This window comes from Poecilia reticulata, linkage group LG17, assembly GCF_000633615.1.
Source record: "Poecilia reticulata strain Guanapo linkage group LG17, Guppy_female_1.0+MT, whole genome shotgun sequence".
Lineage (NCBI taxonomy): Eukaryota > Metazoa > Chordata > Actinopteri > Cyprinodontiformes > Poeciliidae > Poecilia > Poecilia reticulata.
Window position 1 is genome coordinate 6256659 of NC_024347.1, and position 22905 is coordinate 6279563.

A 22905-nucleotide genomic window follows, 5' to 3' on the forward strand; every position below is an offset into this window, starting at 1 on the left:
GCTGGTCCAGTGATGTATGCAGTCCCTGAAGACTTCGCCTCATCTAAACAAACCTCCTTCTCCCCACATTTTGCTCGTCTGGTCTGATGCTTTAAAAACGAAGGCAAAGAGGACAGATTCAAAAAGAGGACAGTGAACACAACCCTGATCTCTCAGATGTTTAGTCAGTCAAAGCTGAAGATGTTATGCTTTTAAAGTACCAGCCACCGCTCCCCAACAAAACCGTGGGATTCTGCCTTCATGTGTTCTGAGGTAGCCCAAACCGGATCACAAGCCTGAGGCCTTCAATAACAGTCTCTTTCTGCTGTTTTTATTCATAGAATATAGAGAATATCTGAATTATGCTCCCCAAGTTACAAGAGTATACTTACCAACTTTAACAAGGACTTATCAGCTTAGGTAAAATAACACAAAGAAATCCAACTAACACTTAACCTTTACTTGGTTCTCCTCTGTTTATGCTCTAAGAACGTGTCTGTTCCTTTACCTGTAAGTAAAACACGACAGACTCCTGTCTGCCTCATAATCTACATAGTATAAATGCTGTGCACTGCCAACAGGCATGGGCCTGGGGCCTACAGTAAGACGCCCTGCCCCAACTGATTGCTGAACAGAAAGACTAGCTTAGCTGTTTGGAAATATTTGTGTGAAGACAAACAGAACCACCCATCCTGAGGGTAACGCCGTTTTAAACCTATAGTTGGCAAGCAAGAATCTCCTCTGGCCAGCATCCACTACCTTAGCAGGTCAGCTAATAAGCACTTAATGACTAAATTTAACAGGTATTTACTATATATTTCTGCTTTAGTCTCTGTAGGACCATCATAAATATTCCTATTTCTGTAGAAACCAATATGTAGTAAGTGTAGGAATTACATTTCAGGTGAAATATGACTTAATTATCTGATTGATTTGTGTAAATACAGCAAAACTCTGTTGTTTTTTTTTAACTTAATTTCATATGGTGACAGTCTCACGCCAGTCCATGCCTAAACGCCAATCTTTAAATGTTGGCCTATTGTCACAGATCAATGCCAAATTACATGAACCTGCTCTGAAGGTTACATTTTATTTTAATTTTTAAAAGTCCTATCTATCAGACTAAAGCCTACTTTTATATTTCAAGAATCGCAGTAACGGAAACGTGGCTTAATACAGGAAACCTGGTGCAAAAAAAAAAGAGTTCTTAAATTAACAAGAAAATAACAATTCCCTTTTTTGAACATGAAAAAAAAACCATTATGACCGCTTCACTCAACAGAAATGCAGATTTGGATGGGACCCTGTTTAAATGTAAACTGTTACTTATCTATTAGTTTTGAAGTGATTTTTTTCCCCTTTACTTTGTTTTGTTTTTTTTGTCGTTTTTAAACACAAGGTTTATGGTTACGCATCCTTGTTAGTTCAGACCTTATTATACATTACATGTACTTGTTTGTGATTACAAATAGTGATATGCACAAAGCTTACAGTTAGAACGGAAAAAAATATTAAAAATAAAAAGTATACAATAATGGAATATAGTCCAGACAGTACATTTCCCCCATAGCTGTCCTTTAGTCCTAAATATATTCCTTTGTACTCCTTCATAGTGTTGTAAACTTCTTTCATGGAGAAAAAAATAGATAAGTCTCTTCTTAAGAAATGTACTGTCACTAGTTTCGTGACGGAACAGGTGCGTTTGAGTATGTGCTGCATGCTGCCCTCTGGTGGCCGAAGCCAGGAGTTGTGCTACAGGAAAGGGTTGGTGGATGAACCTCCAGAGGGGAACGGCCCCGCTGGCGCTCCGGCCTGGAACAAAAAGAGTTATCCAAGATTAGGTCCCTGCGTTGGCCCTGAAGTGCAAACCGCTTCAGCAAATCACTAAACACAATTGAAAAACACAACAAGAAAAGTGGTGTCGTCCAATCAGCGACATCTCTGTTTAGTTAATGTTGTGTTTACTTAAGTTGGAATCATGTTTAGCTAATGTCATTGTGTTTTTCAATCTTTAGTTGTGTTTAGCAATTTGTTGATGTGGTTTGCACTCCAAGGCCACCGTAGATTCCACAACATCAACAGAAAAAAACAACAACAAAAAACAAGCACTACAGCAGAAGAAAGACCCCTGGTAGGATTGGGTAGTTATGAAAAGAACTGTGGAAAACGCGGGACAGAGCATGCTCACCATAAATGGGTTATTGGACATGCCAGGAACAGCCATGGGCTGCCCAAAGGGTGTAATGGAGGGCTTGTTCTGACCGTAGACTGGGAAGGCGGGCCCTAAGGGGGACAGAGAGGAAGGAAAATGGCTTCACTTCACAGAAACACATAAATATTAAAATGATTTAAACCATAATACTCAATGATTCAAAACTCTGAAAGAAATAGGGAAAACAAAGTAAGAGGGATATTCTGTTGCATTTAGGTGTAAACAGCCTTATTGACAAGTGTTGGTATTTTTTTATTATTATTTCTGGTCAAAGACAATCACCCAAAAAGCTTTGCACCCTAAATGCAAACCTTTAGTAACTGTGCAGCAGCTGCCCAAAAAAATATCACCGTCCATCCAGACTTTCATTTATGATCAAATAGATACAAGATACAAGGCAGGTCCTGAACAGGTACAATACTGTATGAGGTCAGAGGGGACAGGGCACTAACCATTAGACTGAGGGTGGTAGGCCCCAGGCTGGGAGTAAGGAATGGGGGCCTGGCCGGGGAATTGCTGCTGGAAGTTTCCGCTGAAACTGGTCGGGAGGCAGTAGGAAGACGCATTCCCAAAGCCGGCGGGCATGCTCATAGAGCCAGTACCAAACGAGGCTACGAAACACACATCATGTGTGCACAGCGACGGTACACACATACCCACAACACACACACAGATACATTAGATACTTAGCATATACTACTTGTCAATGTAACCGAGTTACATTAAAATTCCACTAGTATCTAATCAGAAACATGGAATAACAAAAGGTTTTCATGTTTTCTAAATGGTCTCACCTGCAGCTGGACCTCTGCCATTGGCCTGGAAGGGGTTGGAGGCCATGTCGGGGGCTATCGCCGCAGCAACGAAGGGATTTGTGGATGGCACCGCTAAAAGGAAACAGTCATAAAAATCAGCCTGTACGCTAAAAATCACTGAACGGCTTGTCACCGCAATACATTAAAGATCCTCTGTTGCTGTTGTGTCAACCTTCCAGACCTCTCAGGTCTTCTGGTCCTGGGTCTGCTCTGCATCAATGGAACCAGAACCAAACATGGAGAAGCAGCATTCAGTTTTTATGCTCCATTAACCTGGAGCAAATTTCCAGAAAACTGCAAAACTACTTAACAGTCGTTGGCAATAAATAATAATGACCTGGCAAAACATGGAACCTTTAAATCAATTCTAAAAACCCACCTGTTTAGAGCTGTCATTCATTAAAGAGGCAGTATTATGTATTTTCCAACCACATAGTACAATTTCAGAGCATAATAAAGTTCCCTCCAGTTGTTACAAAAATGCTGTATATATGAAATATGGCTTAAAAGAAATTTGACTTTGTATTTTAACACCTTAAAATCTTTAAAAACTCCTGCTCTGTCTGAAACTCTGCCTTCAAGTAGTCACAACATTCCTCCATTAAAATGTTAACGTTTTTACCAGCATTTCACTGAGAAGTTGCTCCTATAATGAGCTCATCAGATGTGCAGTTCCACCAGGTGTTTGCTAATTGTTGCTGGCTAGTCTGAAGGAGCTGAGTGAGGGAGTTGTGGGTGAGGGCTGCTCTGTGAGGTGGAAGCTCGGAAGCTTGAAAACTGCAGCTCTGAGGACTGAGGAGGAGTTTTGTCCTCAAAGGCGGAGCTAGGTCCACCCCAGTGCTGTACACAGCTGAACAGTTGCCATGAGAGAATTTCTCAAACGTGGATTTAAAGAATAAAAAAAAACACTCCAGGTATGTTTTTCATGAGGGAATAACATAACATGATACAAAACTCAAAAAAAGTTGATTTTAAATAATACTGCCCCTTTATTAATAATAATTGAAACATTCATCAATAATCTTTATGTGTCGTTGATGATGATTATTCTTGATTTTAATGATGGCATTTGACAAAATGTAATGTTTGTTGATAGTTTCATAATTGTATTATGATTTTATGGTACCACTTTTAATTGCCTTGAATGTGTGTGTGTGTGTATATATATATATTTATATATATATATATATATATATATAAAATTCTACTTTGTAATCAAGACTGAAACATTAATGGGCCACCTCCAAAGCCGGGCTGCATGTTGGCCATCACAGGTTGGTTTTGAGCTGGCGAGGAACCAAGGACAGGTCCAAACATGGGCCTGTGGGAACAAAACACAACACAATACATTTTAAAGTCTGTTTAACAGTCATAAGCAATAAATAAATAATAATGACCTGGCAGAGAAGGAGTTAAAGCATGATTCTCACATCACTAGGCCTGTTGCAAATACAAACTAATCTGGATGATAAACTGTCACAGAAATTATTGCGATAAACAATAATATTGTCGTTTTGAGAGCATTTTCAAGTAATATGATAATAATGGCATAAAGATGCAAGTGCGTCCTCTCAAAGATAAACACATTTTAATACATTTAACACTAGAACTAGAAGATTTTTTTAAATATCCAAAATTTACAAAACAAAACAACCAAAAACAAAAAATAAAATGGAAATAAAAACCAAACATAACCAAAAAGATAATGGATTAGGAAGTTTCTGTAAACAAAATTGTCCTTCTAAAAATATTAATCATTAGACTCACACTTGTTAAAACAAGAAAAAAATACTATTGAGGACTGTGATCATCAAGTTCACTTAAATTCATCATACTGTTAATTGAGGTGGGCTGCACAGTGGCACAGTTGGTAGAGCTGTTGCCTTGCAGCAAGAAGGTTCTGGGTTCGATTCCCAGCCTGGGGTCTTTCTGCATGGAGTTTGCATGTTCTCCCTGTGCATGCATGGGTTTTCTCCGGGTACTCCGGTTTCCTCCCACAGTCCAAAAACATGACTGTTAGGTTAATTGGCCTCTCCAAATTGCCCCTAGGTATGAGTGTGTGTGTGCATGGTTGTGTGTCCTCTGTGTCTCTGTGTTGCCCTGCGACAGACTGGCAACCTGTCCAGGGTGACCCCGCCTCTCGCCCGAAACGTTGGCTGGAGATGGGCACCAGCAACCCTCCCGACCCCACTGAGGGACAAGGGTGCAAGAAAATGGATGGATGGATGTTAATTGAGGTATTGCTTAATGCAACAGGCTTACACGTCACAACCGTAAACTTTATTAAGATTTTAATTCATAATGGTGAACTGGAAGGATTCTGACACAGGGATTTAAAAAACTTTTACTTTACAAATAAAAAAACTGAACACTAAGACATAAACGTATTTTTTATGATGGACTCCGAGGTTTGCTAGAGCAGTGGTCCCCACCCCCCGGTCCGTGGACCAATTGGCACCGGGCCGCGCAAGAAATAATTAAATATTTCCGTTTTATGATCTGGAGGATCTTTTATTTTGAAAATCTTTTAACTGGATTCTCTCGGCTACTTGCATGCCAACACTGAGGCCACAAGCAGCAAAATGAGTAAGAAACAAATCAGATGTCTTTGGAAAGTTTCTTTGCAAAGGGGAAAGGCCCAGAGAAGAGACAGGAGAATGGATTTATCCCGGACCGGTAGGTGAGTCCCACATTACAACCCCGCTCTGCATAACATGCGGCGACTGGCTGCTAATGAGGCAATGAAGCTTCAAACTGCTTCGCCACGTAGAGACCAAGCAGGCTGTGGATATAAGCAACACCTCGGGTGTCATTGTCTCTCATCACTCCCAGATGGGAMCGTCTCGTTGCAGAGAAACAAGCTCAGGGCTCCCGTTAGTCATTATCATGAGTTAAAATTTTTACGAAAGTAAAATGTTTGTTTTTGTGGCACATCTGTATCTTATTTTGAAGGGATATGTAAACGTTACCATAGTGACCAGAGTCGGAGTGTTTGGGTAGTGGTTGAGAGGAGATGAGTAGAGCTTGTGAGTCTTAAGTCTGGTTTAGACGGAAAGATTTAAGAATTGTCGGCAGATTCTCCAAATCTCTGTGACCACAGAGCTGATAAAAGTMCAACAGGTTCGATCGGTTCGTGTGTCCAAGGCAGGAGCAACACGAACAGATTCCACTCACGAACATCTCGATTCCAGAGGATAATCCAGTAAAACCCCCAACATAGCGCGAATTTAGAATGACCAAACACGGATGACGATGTAGAAGCAATAGTGAACGTTTGTGGAGTCATTTTAAGAAATAAAAGATGTAACAAAAAGAAAAGGCGGCGGGTAAAAGGCGACGGGAGCAGCCGCTCTATTTGCTGCACTATGATTTGGAGGTGACTATGATTTTTCATAGTGTTTATTTAACTGAATAAACATAATAAACATATATAATAATGACCTTTACATATAATAATAAATATTTCCACATATCATCTCCGATATCCACCGGATTCTCTCAGTTGCGTGATATGTCAGCTGTTTGGGTTTCCCCTCTGTTCTTACGTCACCGCGCTGATTGGCTACCTGTCACATTCAGGCTGTATTCCGTTCCTTATCAGGGAAAACCCCACAGGCTGTGATAAAAGGGCCAAGACAACCCAAATTGGATATATTCAGGATTTAGAGGGAACACCAACATGCAGAAGCCTTATCTGACGGTTAAAATTCCAGTGAAACACATTCAAGATTGTGGTTGCAACATGTTTGAGCGGTATGGATGCTTTTCAAAGGCTTTGGAAAATTATAGTTCATGCAGTATGTGTGTGAAAGGCAGCAGCTGTAATGAAAGTGTGTGTATGTGCGGGGGTGTGCGTGTGTGTGTCGGCCTCTCACCCTTGCATGTTGCTGCCTGTGGTGACGGAGGAGCTCAGCTCACTGTCCAGCTCGGCCAGCGCAGCATAGCGGTCCTCTGTGCACCTCGCTGACTGGGGATGAGCTGAAACGGCGCTGGATCTGGAGGGAATTGGCACACCTCCCCCTTTCAAGGAATATTAGCACTGCGTCACAAAGCATCACAAAAATGTGCAAGGAAACCCCCCAAAAATTAAACTGTTACTATAAAAATGAGGGTGCACAGATTCCAGTTTTCTAGTTGATCACAATTTTTTTGGCTGAAAAGGGAACGGAATATTGATGTTTATACCTACGTTCATGTAAAAACATAACTTTTTTTTCTTATACTTTAAGTTGCACAGGGTGCAGTTTTATGGCCAATCAGGGATCTTCAGAAAACCTGAACTGCCAATTACGATTTTGGCTGACACCTATTTCTTTAGTCTGAAGAGTCGCTAAATATTTTAGCAAAGTTACTAACTCGGCAACAGTGGGTTGACTGTTGTTAATTGCACATGTGCAGACGTGACCTGGTGTCAGATCGCCGTCTCTCATAACAGAACATACAGGGACAGTAGCTTATTTTTAGACCTTTGCCGACGTGGATAACATCGGATTCACGTGGAAGTATCAGTTGATCACCCAAAATTGAGAAAATTGGGGTCAGTTTATTAGCTCCTAATAAAAATTTACAAAAAAACCAACATATAAGTAGGTTCTTCTCCTTTCTAACTAACTAGGTGTGATACTTTGATTATAGTTTAAAGATCTAAAGTTTGGGGGAGCTCTCACTAAACATTGCTAAATACTGAGTGCATTTGGAAGACATAAACATAAAACAAAACATGAAGAAACATAAAGCAGAATGGTGACGGGAGAAAGGTGATGGGGAAGGTGGTACCTGATGAGGGAGGTGATGTGCTCAGATGGGATGAAATTGCAGTGTTTCCAAATGCTTCAAAGTTGGCAAAGTTGGTGTTTGAATTACCCTGACGTGCTGCAGCCATGGGAGAAGCCATAACATGGAAAAAGGATGTGGAAATAATAATAGTAATAATAATAATACTAATAATAATAATAATGAAAAAGAAAAAACAAAAAGACACGGCAGGAAATTTACGGGGTAATGGATGAACAAAGAATTGCGTCAGGTGCAGACTTACCCGACTGGCTTGGAAAATGTGCAAAATTGGCAAAGTTGGTGGAGGGGGGGCCGGCTTGAGTCGGAAGAGCGGCGAAAATGTCTCCGCCCAGATCCGAGAGCAGGTCGAACTTCTTCTCCTGGGCGACACCGTGGGCCTGCGGGCGGCTGAGCCCTGGGGACTGGAACAAACAGACACACAAGACAACTGACCACCAGAACCCAAAACAGATGGGACGTTACCGGGCCGACGCTACCGTGCCGACTCAGCCACAGTCGCTGGGCCTACCTGGCGTAGTGGCGTTTTGTTGAGCTGCAGGGTTTTCAGGGGCTGAACCTCCGGGGTGCTTCCAGTGCTGCTCGCCGACGAGCCCGATACCGAGGCCTGAACGCTCGCTACCGCCCTCGCCTGGTCTGGAGGAACATACCTGCAAAACACACACACACACACACACACACACGCGCACACACACACAGCTTTACTCCCCGGATTTTTCACTTTCACTGCATTTCCTCCTCAAAACCTTTTACTTCCTGCCAGCAATATTTCTTTAAAAGGTTTTCCACAAACTATGTGGTAAGAAAAAAAGAAAAAAAGCAGACACGTGCATAATGTAGAGACTTTATGCTGTCAGACTGCAACATATGGTTAAAGATTTTTGGCCGAGGGAAGTAACAATTAGACGGCAACACTTTCTTCACACCACAGCTGACACTGATGAAGTAAGAAGTGCCGAGTCATCCTGGGCTAGACCTGCATGTCACGGCATAATTGTAAAGTGGACTTAAAGTATTACATGGTATACAAACTGTTTGTCTTTCAAGAAAATAAAATCTGAAAAAGTGTGGTGTGCATTTGTATTTAACCCCCTGAGTAAACATTATGCATAATAAAATATTCCATTAAAGCACAGCAGTTTCATTCATTTGTGAAAACAGGCAACAGTAAATGCCAACCTCCAGCTAATGACTTGTTATTTTTCCATTCAGACCAAAAATACAAACTTTTTGGGTTAACAAATATTATTAAAATGAACAAAAAAAAAAGAATTCAGAAAATAATAACATTTGACAGATTTCATAGGGCCCTAATTATGGTCTTATTGCTGATAAACACAAAAAAATCCACATAAAGATAGTAGGAAAAAACAACATTTAGGATAATCTTGCTTAGTTTCTACTTCTTTATTCTAATAAAAAAAAAATGTGTTTATATTTGAGCAGGTAAAAGTAAAACATAGCTTTATTGAAAAATGTAAAATTTTACATCAACATTTTCTGGCCCTCAACAAGGGGTGGGCATATTGTTTATAATTTTTATTGAAAATAACTTATGTTAAGAAAATTGATTAATCGTTATCTTGATGAATTTCCATTAATGTAAAAAAAAATTATATTGGAAATGTTACATTTATGATTTTCTCCAGTGTTTCAGAACTATTGGTAAATTTGAAAATATGAGTAATTTAAATGTAGTTACTGTGTCTAGTTTAGTGATATAAATCAAACTTCTTTATCTGGTGTCCCGAACTATTTAAAATGGGAACGTTTTTCAAGAATGACTACGATTGCTAAGAATAATAATAAAAATTTAAAAAAAACTAGAAAGATATTTTGCATCATCATTTTTATCGTTATCACTATAAAAATGTGATATCACAACATATTGCGATAAAAGTGGCGATGTGGACTGGTGGGCGATGGCAAAACGTTTGGACCCTGATTTATGACATGCATTGAATTTGTGTTTGTGATGTGACAAAACGGGAGAAACCTACCATCTTTTCTTCTCATATTTTTCCTGAAGAAACTCTTTTACTTTCTGCGGTTCTCGGAAATCTGGAACAACTGATGTCCTGTCATCGTAAAGGCCCAGCCAGATGTGTTTACAGACCTACAGGGAGAGGGGGGCACAAAAAGAAGGGTTGGGGGAGTGGAGTGGGGGTGGAAGGAAGGACAAAGGTGAGAGAAAGTGAAGTTAGTGGGGGGGGGGGCAGGAGGAGGGAGAGAAAAGGAATTGGAGGAAAAAAAGAAGGGAGAGAGGAATCTCAGGAAGTGAAGATAGGACACGGATATAAGAAAATGCTTAGGAGGGAAGACATGCAGGGCACCTCGTTGCCGTGTTTCTGTAGGAACTCTATTTCCTGTTGTGTGAACGTGGTCATAGAGATGGACTTCACTCTGTGGGGGGGGTTCAGTCCTCGCCTGCAGGGGGGAGAAAGGAGGGCTTTATGTTAGCTGGAGAACAACAGGAGCAACTTTCATACATGAAACACACACACACACGCATGCACACTCCACCTGCATTCAGTGCAGCCTCAGCATGTCGGGTTGAAATCCCAACGATTGCAACGCCAAGAAGGCAGTTTCTAAAAATAACCTGACCTCTGTGTTAAGAGGTGCAGGTGTGCTGCTGAACACGCCACGATTCACAGGAGAATCTTCCAGAGTCTAGAGATTTAATTCAGAAACTAGTTTTAATACAGAAACCAATTTTTGCCAAGCAAATAGAGCATTTATTTAAAACTATTATATAAGCTTCCATGCTTTACCAAATTCCATCAGCCAATAGTTAAGCAAAAATAGGTTTATGCATGAAGTTTTGTAACTTAAATTACCAGTATTAGGTTAGCTTAGCTGCCTGGCTTCTTCTTAGATAAAAAATATATATATATCAAAGAATTTTTCAAAGTGTAATTTTACAAAAAAATAAATAAAAATAAACTAAAATTGATTTTTAAATTTTTTTTTTGTGAATCAGTTCTCTATAAAATGATTTTTTTCCCCGGTCAGTTCCACTATAAAGCACAGATGCAGCATTTCGTTTTCCTCTCATGGAGCAAACAGAGGGAAAACATATCAACTGACCTACGAAGCTCATCAGGTTTGCCATTATCACCACTTTTTTTTTTAATCATGTGTATAAAAATGATTTCTTTGAAAGCAGAAGAGCGGCAAAAAAATAAATAAATATAAAAGTTAGGGATTAGCCGACTGCCAACTGGGAGAAAAACACATTTAGTTTAAACCAGTAAAACCTAGAAAACTAACTTTTAGAGTGCTTTTCTAATCTATATTACTTACCGTTATACATAGAATATTGAGATGATTCCCTCTTAGACTATGTTCATGTGAAAAAATAAAATATTTTTTTTCTTATAATTTAGTATAAGGGCTGCAACGATTGCAGTTTTCTGGCCGATCACTGATCATTAAAAAAGCCTGGGCCTGCCTATTCAGAGTTTTGCTGCTACTGTTAACCGTTAGTTCTGTCTCACAGGACAGCGGCTGATTTCCAGACCTTTGTGGAGGAAGTTAAGATGCTTTCAGACTCAGTTTTTCAACCCAATATCCAAACATTGTTATTAATATCCGGATTTTTAGAATGGCCATTCCTGAAGCTTGCTGCTATTCTACATTCCAAAACCGGCTATGACAAATTTACAAGATCATGTACCTGTTGGAACACCAAAAAAATCCAAATTTCAATCAAGCAGCTGTTGCTTTCAAGTGAAGAACTTCTTCTTCATTACGGCATGATGCCGCCACCACTATGGCTAGTAGTTCATATGATGTTCTTAGGTTTGAAAGCCTAACTCCTTAAAACAGTACCGTCTGCATTATGATCAAAACCTTTTCTGTCATCAACTTTGAAAGACTGTTTGGTCATTCAGAAATCTTCTGAATGGCCTAATGGTAATTAAAAAATAAAATATAAAAACCGAGACAAAACAAAAGCATTTGGGCACTGCAGGATGACAGGAAGTGTTGTCATCACGACTCTGTGGTGGGCAAAGGCTTCAAATCTATCTGATTTATATATTTTCTCTTCTCATCCTAAATATCTGGTTGTTGTTTACACTTTCAAATCCAGGAGCAGGGACGTCGCATACAACGTCACTACATCAAGTCGCTGGCCCGTGAAGCCAGCTTGCCATTATACGAGTTAGCTAATGAGGGGCTGTGACAACTGCAGAGGTGTAAGAGAGGTACAGAGGTGTGAAAGAGGACTTCAACCCTCCTCTTTCACAGAAACGGCAAAAAAGGCAGCGTAAATTGTTTTGTGAAAGGAGCTTTGGTCACATCAGAAGGTGTTCATATGTTGGAAAGTTTAAGGGCCAGTGTTATGTATTTTCCAGCCATATGGTGCCATTTTATAGCACAATCAAGTAACTATGTCACCTTCAGCTGTTATAAAAATGCTTTATATATATCAAAAGAAATTTGACTTTGTAATTTATTACCTTGAAATTGGGCTTCTGTCTCTTTAAAAACTCCAGATCTTTCTGAAACTCTGCCTCACAGTCATCACAACATCACTCCTCCAATAACCCTTTAACAACGTTTTTACCAGTTATGCTCCGATAAGTAGCTCCTATAATGAGCTTAGCAGATGCGGAGTTCTGCCACGGCTGCTCTGAGTTGGAAGCTGGGAATCTGCAGCTCCGAGGAGGAGCTTCGTCCTTGAAGGCGGAGCTAGGTCCAACCAGGTGTTTTGCACAGTTCAATGGTTGCCATAGAGATGAAAAGTTCCCTCAAACATGCATGATAGAATCAAAGCAAATACTATGTATGTATGTATGTATGTATGTATGTATGTATGTATGTATGTATGTATGTATGTATGTATGTATGTATGTATGCATGCATGTAAAGAAAATTGAAATCTAACACAATTTAATTAAATGTTGTTATAACTCATATTAACTTGGTATCTTCAGAGAAATGTGGATGACGATGCTGTGGGCCGGAAGGATCTGTGGTAGCAGTCACTGTAGCAATAAATATGAAGAAGTGTCTGACTGAAGACACTGACTGACATGTCATATCAGGGCAGCAGAGAATACATTTCCAGGATGACATCATGAGTCGTTAGCAAGAACTATCAATCCACCTCATTTGCTTTTGCTGCTCCTATTTAAATCTGTCTGACTCTACGGTTAGAAAGCCGAGAAAAGAGAGGATAGAGTTGGAGGTTTGTTTCTTGTCCACCATGATCGATGGGAGAGATGGTTTGAAATTCCTCCTTCTCTCTGCCTCCATTCCAGCTCCTCTGGGATTTGGAGGGTCATAGTTCAAGTATCATTTGAGCTTTTGAAATCTCAATCAGCTGCTTAAAGAAAAACAAACAAAAATATACCTTGTTGTTACTATCCGCAACTGTCCTGAAGTAAAAGAAAAAAAAAGAAAGAAAAATAAAACCCAAATTCCAGCTGAACAGCATCCAAAACCACAGTGTCCAAAAAAAAGCAACTCATCAATAAAAAATAGAGATGTGACGATCAGGTTTTTTCCTGTCGATTCCGATCACCCATGAGGGCCGATCACCGATACCGATCACATAATTATTTTTTTTAATCATATGCACTACCGGTTACATTATGTGGAAAAAGGAACCATAAATTCACCATAATTTAGACAAAAACTTGTTTTTAATAACTTTTTCCAAGAAAAAAACAAAACAGGCATTGTGCAAATTGTACTGCTATTGGTAATATTGAAAACATATGAAGGCTCTGAAGAGGTTAAATAACGCAAAGTGTCAAAATAAAACCTCTCAACATTGCCAAAAAATTCAAGTATAAAACTTAACATTCAAAGGCAAATACAGGATCCATTACAATAAACAATCCTGAGTTACTGAATGAAAACTTCCTGATAGCAAGGCGGCTAGCTGATTACTGCTAGTTCTGATTGGCTGTTTCTGACTGAGCGGAGTAATTATGCAGAACAGGGAGGAGGCAGAGGAGCTCGATTATTTTTTCAGAGATTATCTGTCTCATGTTAGGACAGCGAAAGTTTTAATACGTATGTCAATTTTTTTTTTTTTTTTAAGTTAGATGCTGCAGCTTTAAGCAGAGGTTCGGTGTGAGAGTCACTACCAGGTGGAGCAGAAGCGGCGTTCCGCCTGTCAAATATTACTACCTGTAGCGCGGAGCAGCGATTCAACAGYGAGAGCAGAACCAGCGTCTTACATCGCAGCTCGAAGACTTAAATAATTTTGTGGGTTATTTGTTTATCATTCTGACCGTCATGCTAATCCGGGTGAGTGTTTGTAGCTGTGCGCTGCTTTACCTGCTATCTGATCCTCCATATGTCTTTTTTACTGCAGTGAGCCTCGATAGCCAAACTCCTCAAGTATGGCATTGTTTTTATGCCATATTAGATCCGTTGTGTTGATGCATTTTGATGTGCTTCACCCCACGTGCTTCAATTTTCCACCGCAACACGCAAACTTCCCCATTCACTCAGTGCGTTATAGTTCCACATCGCTTAGGATTTGTTGCTGCGCGTTTGCGCAGTGAAGGAAAGAGGAGACCAGCTGCACAGGCAGGCTGCGAAATGAGATGCAGGTGATCGGTTTGTGTGATCGGCAACAAGAGACCGTGATCGGCGATCACCAATCATACACTTTTTCACGGAAATCGGCAGATTATGATCGTTGACCGATCGATCGGCACACCTCTAATAAAAAACATTGTAGGCAAAAAACTACGAAAAGAACAAATCAAAATGAATGTGACAGAGTTACTACAACATAGTGCCATACTAAGCTTAAAAGTTGGGCACCTAAATCTTGTCTTACAAAAACACACAGCAGTATTTATAGGACATTCATGCCCATAATGACTTCATGTAAACCTTTAACCGCATCTGTATATTACCCTCCATGTCCTGTGATCTGGTGTTATGAATGTGTTTTACAGCAATCTGCACATATGGCAAACATGACATTAAAACACAAAACATAGGAAAGATTTTAAAACCGCACGTGTGTATTGTCAGATCGCCTTACATGGAGAAGATTATGACTCCTTATGCTGTGTGTATGGCTGGCTGATATACACACAGTCTGAGTCAAAGGGGGAGGTCATGAAAGTGATGTACTACTGTGATACTGACACTCTTATGAACATTTTTGGCCTCCAAGTCACATTTGAAATACTAAGGTAAATGGTTGGTGAACAATGTCGTCTAATGCAGCATCTCCATATTGCAACTTGACTCTAAAGAGAGGAACTAGCCAGTTATAACACTGCCTGGATGGTGTCTTGCAAAACCAACACTTGAGTAAAACCCATGTGACGCACACAGAGAAGAAGCAGAAATGTGTTTTATGTTTAGATCAAGTGGTTTGCTCAATCTTGAGGAATGACTGACTTTCTTATTGAAGCATTTTTCCCATCCTTTCCAGTTCCTTTCTAAGTCCAAACACCTTATCCTGCCTAATTAGAGCTGTGTGTTTCTCTTCTGGTTGGTTTAATAACCTATCAGCCGAACACCTGGAGGTTTTCGGGAGTTCACTACAACGTTATGCATGCTAACCTTGAGAACTGAGGCAGTGTGAGTTAGACATCAAACAGTCAGCCTACACACACAAGTCAGGGCATCTCGTCATGCTGAAGGGTGGCTGTAAACAAGCCAATCTGCCTCCTGGAGGACCATAAAGCCCAGCCCAACGGCCCTCCGGCTGAACCAGAGGGAGCGGCGGCATTACCTGTCCTGTCTTTCCCACTAGCTAACGAGCTAACGGTATCGGACCTCCCGGGAGCTTCGTGTCGACAGCTGCTTCTCGTCGCTCCACGGCGGTTGGTATAAACAACAAATAGAGCGTAGAAGCTAAAAGAAGACACTCACAGGATCCCGGAGCAGGTGGTGCAGACGAAGGAGCCCACTGTCATGTTGACATAAGTCGGGCCGCGCTGGTCACAGTCGAAGCATTTCCTATTCGCAGGCAGGCTAGTCATTTCCCGGAGCATCTTTAGGTGAGTCTCCTCCTGCTTTCGCTTCGCACTCGTTGCCATGGCAAGAAAATAGGGCAGCCTGTATCACTGGGAGAAGTTTGGTCAAATGGCTCGGCGGCGGAGTGCGTTTCTTCAGGGGCAGACTCGCCGCGTCTGACGGCAGGGAACGAGGAGACACCTTGCTGAGGTCCAGCGGGTAGATTGGGTGACTGACAAACTTCTTCTTCTGTAACTGAAACGTCGACACAACCCAACCCCTCCCCCAGAGGCTGCGCCATCTGTCGGTTTGGAATGCTGCCTTGTGTTTTGTTTCACAATGGCAAGGAAATTATCAAGGGACATAAGTGCCAAAATGCAATAAATAAGTCGTAAACAAGTATTCATGTATGTAATAATTTGAAAGAAAATAGTGAATTTATTAAGTACAGCTTTACATTTTAAGAACCAAAATGTAATAAATTAAGTTGTAAATAAATATTAATTTCTGTCCTTATTTCAATAAAATGGTATATTAAAATACAACTTCAAAACTTAAGAACATCATGTTAACTGGCAAGGATGAGGGTGGCAGTGTCACGCTGTGGGGCTCTTTTACTGTTTGTTTGTTGAAAGTATTTAACTTTAAAAGAAGAGGACGACCCTTAACATCTTTTAACTTCACCCCAAAAACCAACTAAATAGTTGAAACTTTTACATAGTTTTAACCAACAAGTGTTTTTTTAATCTGGATTCTAAACACACATCAAGGAGGGGTCATTAATAAATAATTATCAGAAAATACTTCGTAGTTTGTATTTAATATGTTTAAATGCTGACAAAATTACGTCCATATTATTTTATTTCATAATAGTCTGTTGTAGCTAATCAATTTATTTCAACTCAGTCACTGCTTGGGTCCATAGCTGCTATCTGCAACTATGATTTATATTTGATACAAATCATAGTTTGTCACCAATCAAATATGATTGGTGTTTGATACAATCAAATAACAGCCATCAGATGTTGGGAATTATTTGAAGAGGCATAGTGGCAGTTTAGATTATTTAATAAAGAGATGTAGCAGAAGAAATAAACACCTAAAAAAAAGGATATATCTGATTTTAAGACATGATTTGAAGATTTTGATATTTGTGTATTTAATAGACTGGCACATTAATATACTTAACAAAAACTTTTGGTTCTCTGTAGTAAATGGTCCCACAGAAGAGCAATTAAAACAATTCACATCAAGTCACAAAAACACCACACGACCAAATACAACTCAATGCCGTTTTAATTGTAAAAGAAAAATAATGACATATAAAGACATAAAAAAATAATAAGAAAAAATAAGGATTTACACTTTCTTTTCTTTGTAATATTGATTGTACTATGTGAACTTCGCAATCTCACTTTCTCTTTCTGAAATTAAAGCAACAACATACACGGTTTAAAATTCAAGCCTTTGGTGTCTGTCTTGGCTCCTGTTACACAGCAGGTGCTCATTGAATATCCAGAGAAGAGACGTCGCCTGTCCCTGGTTTTGGCCTCCCTGACAGTGGTCACTCTGTTCTCTTTCATGGTCGCACACCTCCTGCTCTGCTTGTCTCACTGGCTCTGCAGGAAACTGCTGCATGGACCAAGAAATCAAATGGAACCGTGTTGTTTTCTGAACACCGCTGGTCGTACACGGGCACAGTACTGTACTGTCGGAGGCTGTGGTGTTCCAGATGCAGGGTTGTGGTCAGTATATTTTTATGATTCTCAGCTGGGTTTCTTTTAATTGTTCCAAAAATAGGCTCTCTGTCAAATAAATCATTTTAAGCTGCACATTATTTATCAATCAGCAGCTGACTGAATTATACTATCAAAATTATTGGATTGGGATAATAATCTGTTATAAGAAAATGCATCCTGATTATTTTTGTATGGAATATTTACCTCAGAGCATAATCTTCAGGTTGAATTGTTTTGTTTTTTTTTTGTTTTTTTTCATATGTAGTAGTTCTGATTTAGGAACAACTATAAAATAAAGGCGGACTTATTATGTTCTAGGTTTCTTTTTGTTGTCACCTAATGAGGAAAGTGATTCCACTGGCTGTGGAGGAAAAGAGAGAGAGAGGAAAAATGTTTAGACATCAAAATAGCAGATTTTCAACATTGAAAAAACGTATCTAAGCACCTCTGTTTAGATACACATCTAAGAATGTGAGTGCATCTGAACACACAATAAGACAAAGACTTTTGCAGTCGGGTTTTGTAATGAGAAGGGAAGCAAAGAAGTCCTTTCTGTCCAAAAAAAACCAACAAAGACCGACTGGAATTATGCAGGAAGTGGGCCAGTGGAGAGCAGATGATTGGTGCAGTTATTTTCTATGACAAATAATCCTAATTGTTTAGGACATCTGGAAAATAGTTTGGGCAACAAGGAAAAAGTGTGCCAACAGTGAAGCATCCATTGATACATTTATATGGTTGCTCATCTTCCAAGGGAGTGGACTTCTTCCTCACATTTCTGTCAAAGCATAATGCAATAAAGCAGGGGTTCCAAAGTCGGCCCTGGAGGGTCGGCTTCCTGCATGTTTTAGTTCTTTCCCTTCTGGTAGTAACAACCTTTCCAGCAGGTCAATGTTCTTCTTAGACCTCCTAATGAGCCATCAGTTGATCCAGGTGTGTTAAACCAGGAAGACAAGAATGGGATTAAAAACATCCTACATCAGCAACGTCTTGAAACACTAAGAACCATGCTCTGCTCTCAAAAAGCAGTGGTGAAACAAAAAGCCAACAAACTGTGGTAAACTCCAAACACGTGTATACAAATTTTTATGTATTTATTGGGTTTTACAACATGAATTTAATATAAATTTTCTGAGAGGGCCACCACTCTCTCAGGAACACCTCTGACCAATAGAAGCTGATATCCAGCATGTCAGAGTAAATCCCTCCAGATGTTATGAAAAAGGATTAAAAAAAATATTGTAAATATTTACTTTCTGGATAAATACCATGTTTTTTGTTTTTTTTGCTGAAAAGTAAAAAACACTTCAACTAATAAAACGCTTTTAATTTTTCTTCAGTAAATTATCAAAACATACAAATCAAAAAAATAAATGAATAAAAGCTCCAAACACATTTGCGATCATGTTTGGGGATGACTAAGTTTAAATTCATCACTGATGAAGTGGTGAAGATTTATGTTTTCCAAATATTCGTCCATATGTTTGTGTATTTTTCCCCTTTTGCTCCTCCTTACCTGTCCCCTCTTTCTGGTAACTCTGAAGAAGTTGTCCATGCGCGTCTGCCTCATATGTCCCTCCGCCTTCTCCTTTTTCCTCTCCTCTCGCCTATTTTCTCGATGTTCATGAAATGTCTTCATGCGATGACGGATCCTCTCCTCCCTAAAAAAAAGCATACGGGAATAAATGGAACAAATCCTTCGGCTTCACATTGGTCCAGATCCACGTAAACAGAAAAACAGGCTCTGTGAATCTGTACCTGACATGTTTGGTGTGACACAGGAAGTCCACCACGGCTTCTTCGTCCAGCTCCCTCCACACCAAGTTAGTAACTGGAGTTTCTGTTTTGTCCAAGAAAATCTTCCTGGCCTCTTTGTATTTCCATAAAAGAGGTACAGGATGGGTCTGGAAGTATGTGACTATATTAGATTTTTTTTTTTTTTAGAATTTCTGTATAGTGAGAAGTAGATCAAAACAAGAGATTACCTGTCTGTTGATGTGCAACACCACATTCTCAATAGTGCGATGCTTCTGGATGAGAGTCAGAGCTCTCTTTGGACCTAAACCGGGGATCTTGTCGCAGTAGTCACAGCCCAGTAGAATACAAAGGTCAACAAGCTAAAAGGCATTTTGCAAAATAAGACAGGAAAAAAGTGATTATTCATCACAAAACTTCAAACAGTGATGTCAACTCATTTTTATTTTGGGCTATATCGAGATTATGAATGTCCGCAAAGGGCTGGTTGGGGTAAAACGCATTGATAAAACCCCGTAACAAATGTGTTTAAAGCTACAGTTTAAACCCATTAACAAAGAAGTTCAATAATACTGAACATCATTTCACATTCATGTAATTTGGCAGTATACATACAAAAGAAGATTGTAGCCACTGAAAAAAAAAATTTTTTTGGCTTCAATCTTCTGAGATCAAAAGTCATAATTCTGAGAAAAATGTCAAAATTGTCACTTTTTTCCTTAAGAATTTTGACTTTTTTTTTCTCAGAATCCTGTTTTTTGACCTCAGAAGATTAAAGTCAGAATAAATCTGGTAAATTCTGAAAAAAAGGTCAAAATTCTAAGAATTTTTTTTTTCCTGTTACCCTAATCTTCTTCTATTGAAAACTGCTTTCATTTGATTGATAAAATATTATTTAGACATACAACAGTTATTTTCAATGTTCTATGTAGGTGTCCCTCTGGGCCACATAAAACTTTATGGCGGGCCGGATTTGGCCTGAGGGCCTTGAGTTTGACATATGCTTTAAATGAGTCCAATAACAGAAACTTACGCGAAAGTTTCATCAATGTTTTGCTCTTACCTCCTCATGAGTAATCTGCAGTTTTTCCAGCAGCCTGGGTAATGAGTATTCCACAACTTCACTAGGAACATGAGCATAAAATAAAAATCAGATAAGACTTACCATCTGTCTAATACAGCAAGGCACTGAACTCTGTTGTCACTGGAACTTCTTTACTTTGTTCTTATATATTTATACACATTATAAGGTTGCAGTATGTAACTTTTATAAACAATGTTTTTTACATATTTGTTAAAACTGTTGCTATGTCGTGAGAGTACAGCATGAGAGATAATCTGGGGGGGAAAAATCAAGCTCCTCCACCTTCTCCCAGTGCTAACTAGAAACAACCAATCAGAGCCAGGAGGCTGGTCTTATGGCTGTCAATCACCATCTGTGTGGCCCTGCTCAGGCTCCCCTGTCATTCCCCTCCTTCCTCTCTACCACGCTGCAGCTAGCATAGCTGGTTGGCAATGCTAAGGCTAGTTAGCATAGCCACCAATGAAGGTCGATAATCAATTTTCCTGTAACGGTAAATTGTTTCTCCGTCATTAGCACCTTTAGCAACGAACCCGTACGCAAGCGTGACCCTCATCCTGGCTGTGATTGGTTGTTTTGGTTGGTGCATTTCTTCAATCCGCAATAGCAACTCAAGGAGAAGGTGGAGGAGAACCATCTTTTCAGATTATTTGTCTCATAATTTACTGTTACAACATAGTGACAGATTTGACAAATATGTAAAATAAATGTAATTTTTTTTAAATAAAAGTTACATACTGCAGTTTCAACATACCTGTCCTTCTTAGCATTCAGCTGACGAATGAGAACGTTTGCTCCAAAGGGCAGCGTGTCCATGTCCTCGGAGGCCACTGCATCCACAACCCCGTCTCTCACCAGGCGGGCACACTGTGCTTCAGCGTCCCCTGGAGCCTGAAAGGCAGAATCCTGTGCATGAAGTATGAAAAACATTTTTCAAAATAAAAAAAAAATGCACGAGAGTGGAAACTGAAACAAATTGTACCTGGATGACAGGCACACCCATACATTTCAGTAGCTCAATGGAATCCTTAGTCTGGGCTGATGCTGCATAAAAGAATGATTCAATGACATCAGAATTTGGAAACATTTAAATATGACAATGAGAGATCCTTTTACACTCTTTATGCATGTGGACCTTCTCCTGTTCTTTTGGGAGAGCTCCATCCAGCTGCCTCGGCTCGCCTCTCCAGCTGCAGAAAAGCAAGTCTCAATCAGCGAGAGGGATTTTTTAAAATCTGGAATCAGTCAACAGTCAGTCTGCCATTTCTACAGCAGACCAGTTAAACTGCCGATTTGAGCAAAACAGGAAATGGTCTTTGGTCCCACACACATGTTCTCCAACTCAAAATGCTCCCCAAAAACAATTCAAAACACGCAGGCTGTAAATGTTTCTTACAACAGGTGTCTTTTCCACGGGAGGCTTTCCATCGAATACAAAGACTGGCTTTATGTCGTGTTCCAGGAAGGTCAGTGTGCGGAAAAAGAGTCCAGTCAGGGGGCTGTGGAGAAGAAACCCAACATCACCAACATGGAAGAGAAGCTATTTTGGCATTTATAGCTGAATTGTTGGACTTTTTTTTAACAGTACAGGTGTTTGTATTTTGTCTGATAAATTTCTCAAAGATCTCTCACCTCAAAGAGGGTGTTGCTGCTCGAAACTGGTTCAGAACCACTGAGGTATCCAAGGCGATGACTTTCCCTGCGATGGAATACAGTGGCAGTGCAATGAACATAAAACTACACATTGTATTTGCGAGTGAACTAATACAATTTATGCATATTTGTGGATTTATACATGACTGTTCTCTGCATAATAATGAACTGTTTTGAGAAGATTTCATAATCCTACCCAGAATAACGTAATAATAAAAATAAGATCATTAATGCATATATTTCATGTATGGCATACACCCAACAGCTATAGCTGCTTAGACTCCCTGATGATCAGTAAAAAAAATTATGCATTTTCTCAGCAGCACATTGCTATTAGTTACATTATTTGTGTCATTTCTTAATAAATTATTAGATCTTACAGAGATATTTAACTACAAGGTTCTTTTCCACACAAGGAAAGCTTACATACTGTTTATTAGGGTGAGACCAGTTAACACGATTTAGAATTTGAGTTCTTGTAAAAGCACCAACTTCATTTACTGATTTAATTAGCACCAAAGTGACTGTTTTGTGGTATATAATTAACTTAGAAGCTTTTTGAATGCTAACGTTAGCTGCTAGCAACCTTTGTTAGAGATAATTAAGGCAGATCAAACTGGTCGGCGTTCAGTCCTCCATTACCTGTATAGTCACCGATATCCTTATAAGAAACTGCATTTGGAGCATCAGAACGAATTAAATCAGCCAGTTTAGTGATCCCCATCCTCCTAATCACATATGGACTTTTGTTTTTCTTCCACTTCCGGTTTGAAAAAAAAGAGGAGAAAATAAAACAAACAGCGTCGGGTTCTCAGTATATCTCACGATACTTTGTATCCGTTTAGAAACACAGCGGTTGACTAAAAGGCGTTTTATCGTCAACGAAATTCAGCTATTTAAACACAACAATTTTTTCCTAATCTCGGCAAGTCA

The 22905-nt window shown here is 39.6% G+C and overlaps 2 protein-coding genes across 5 annotated transcripts; both read right to left on the reverse strand.

The window, feature by feature from the left end:
• Nucleotides 1–288: 288 nt before the first annotated feature.
• agfg1b (ArfGAP with FG repeats 1b) lies at nucleotides 289–16054 on the reverse strand. 3 transcript variants are annotated; one of them, XM_008433337.2, is made up of 12 exons: nucleotides 15661–16054; nucleotides 10134–10227; nucleotides 9801–9916; nucleotides 8312–8450; nucleotides 8045–8204; nucleotides 7783–7878; nucleotides 6882–7026; nucleotides 4248–4327; nucleotides 2986–3078; nucleotides 2644–2802; nucleotides 2168–2262; nucleotides 289–1791 (listed from the first exon to the last, which is right to left on the reverse strand). In XM_008433337.2, the coding sequence occupies exons 1-12, from the start codon at nucleotides 15825–15827 to the stop codon at nucleotides 1732–1734; spliced, it is 1404 nt and encodes a 467-aa protein (XP_008431559.1). In that variant the 5' UTR covers nucleotides 15828–16054; the 3' UTR covers nucleotides 289–1731. The 3 variants fall into 3 exon arrangements, with proteins under 3 accessions (XP_008431559.1, XP_008431561.1, XP_008431560.1); XM_008433339.2 differs by lacking the exon at nucleotides 15661–16054 and adding an exon at nucleotides 15521–15616; XM_008433338.2 differs by lacking the exon at nucleotides 7783–7878.
• A 968-nt stretch (nucleotides 16055–17022) lies between these two features.
• Nucleotides 17023–22891, reverse strand: LOC103479103 (probable flap endonuclease 1 homolog). Of its 2 annotated transcripts, none has more exons than XM_008433342.2 (11): nucleotides 22615–22891; nucleotides 21952–22018; nucleotides 21716–21818; nucleotides 21455–21509; nucleotides 21302–21363; nucleotides 21074–21225; nucleotides 20302–20362; nucleotides 19469–19600; nucleotides 19242–19387; nucleotides 19000–19144; nucleotides 17023–17844 (listed from the first exon to the last, which is right to left on the reverse strand). In XM_008433342.2, exons 1-11 carry the CDS (start codon nucleotides 22694–22696, stop codon nucleotides 17791–17793), a joined length of 1059 nt encoding a protein of 352 aa, XP_008431564.1. In that variant the 5' UTR covers nucleotides 22697–22891; the 3' UTR covers nucleotides 17023–17790. The 2 variants fall into 2 exon arrangements, with proteins under 2 accessions (XP_008431564.1, XP_008431565.1); XM_008433343.2 differs by having other exon boundaries at nucleotides 21074–21210; nucleotides 22615–22889.
• Between the last annotated feature and the right edge of the window lie 14 nt (nucleotides 22892–22905).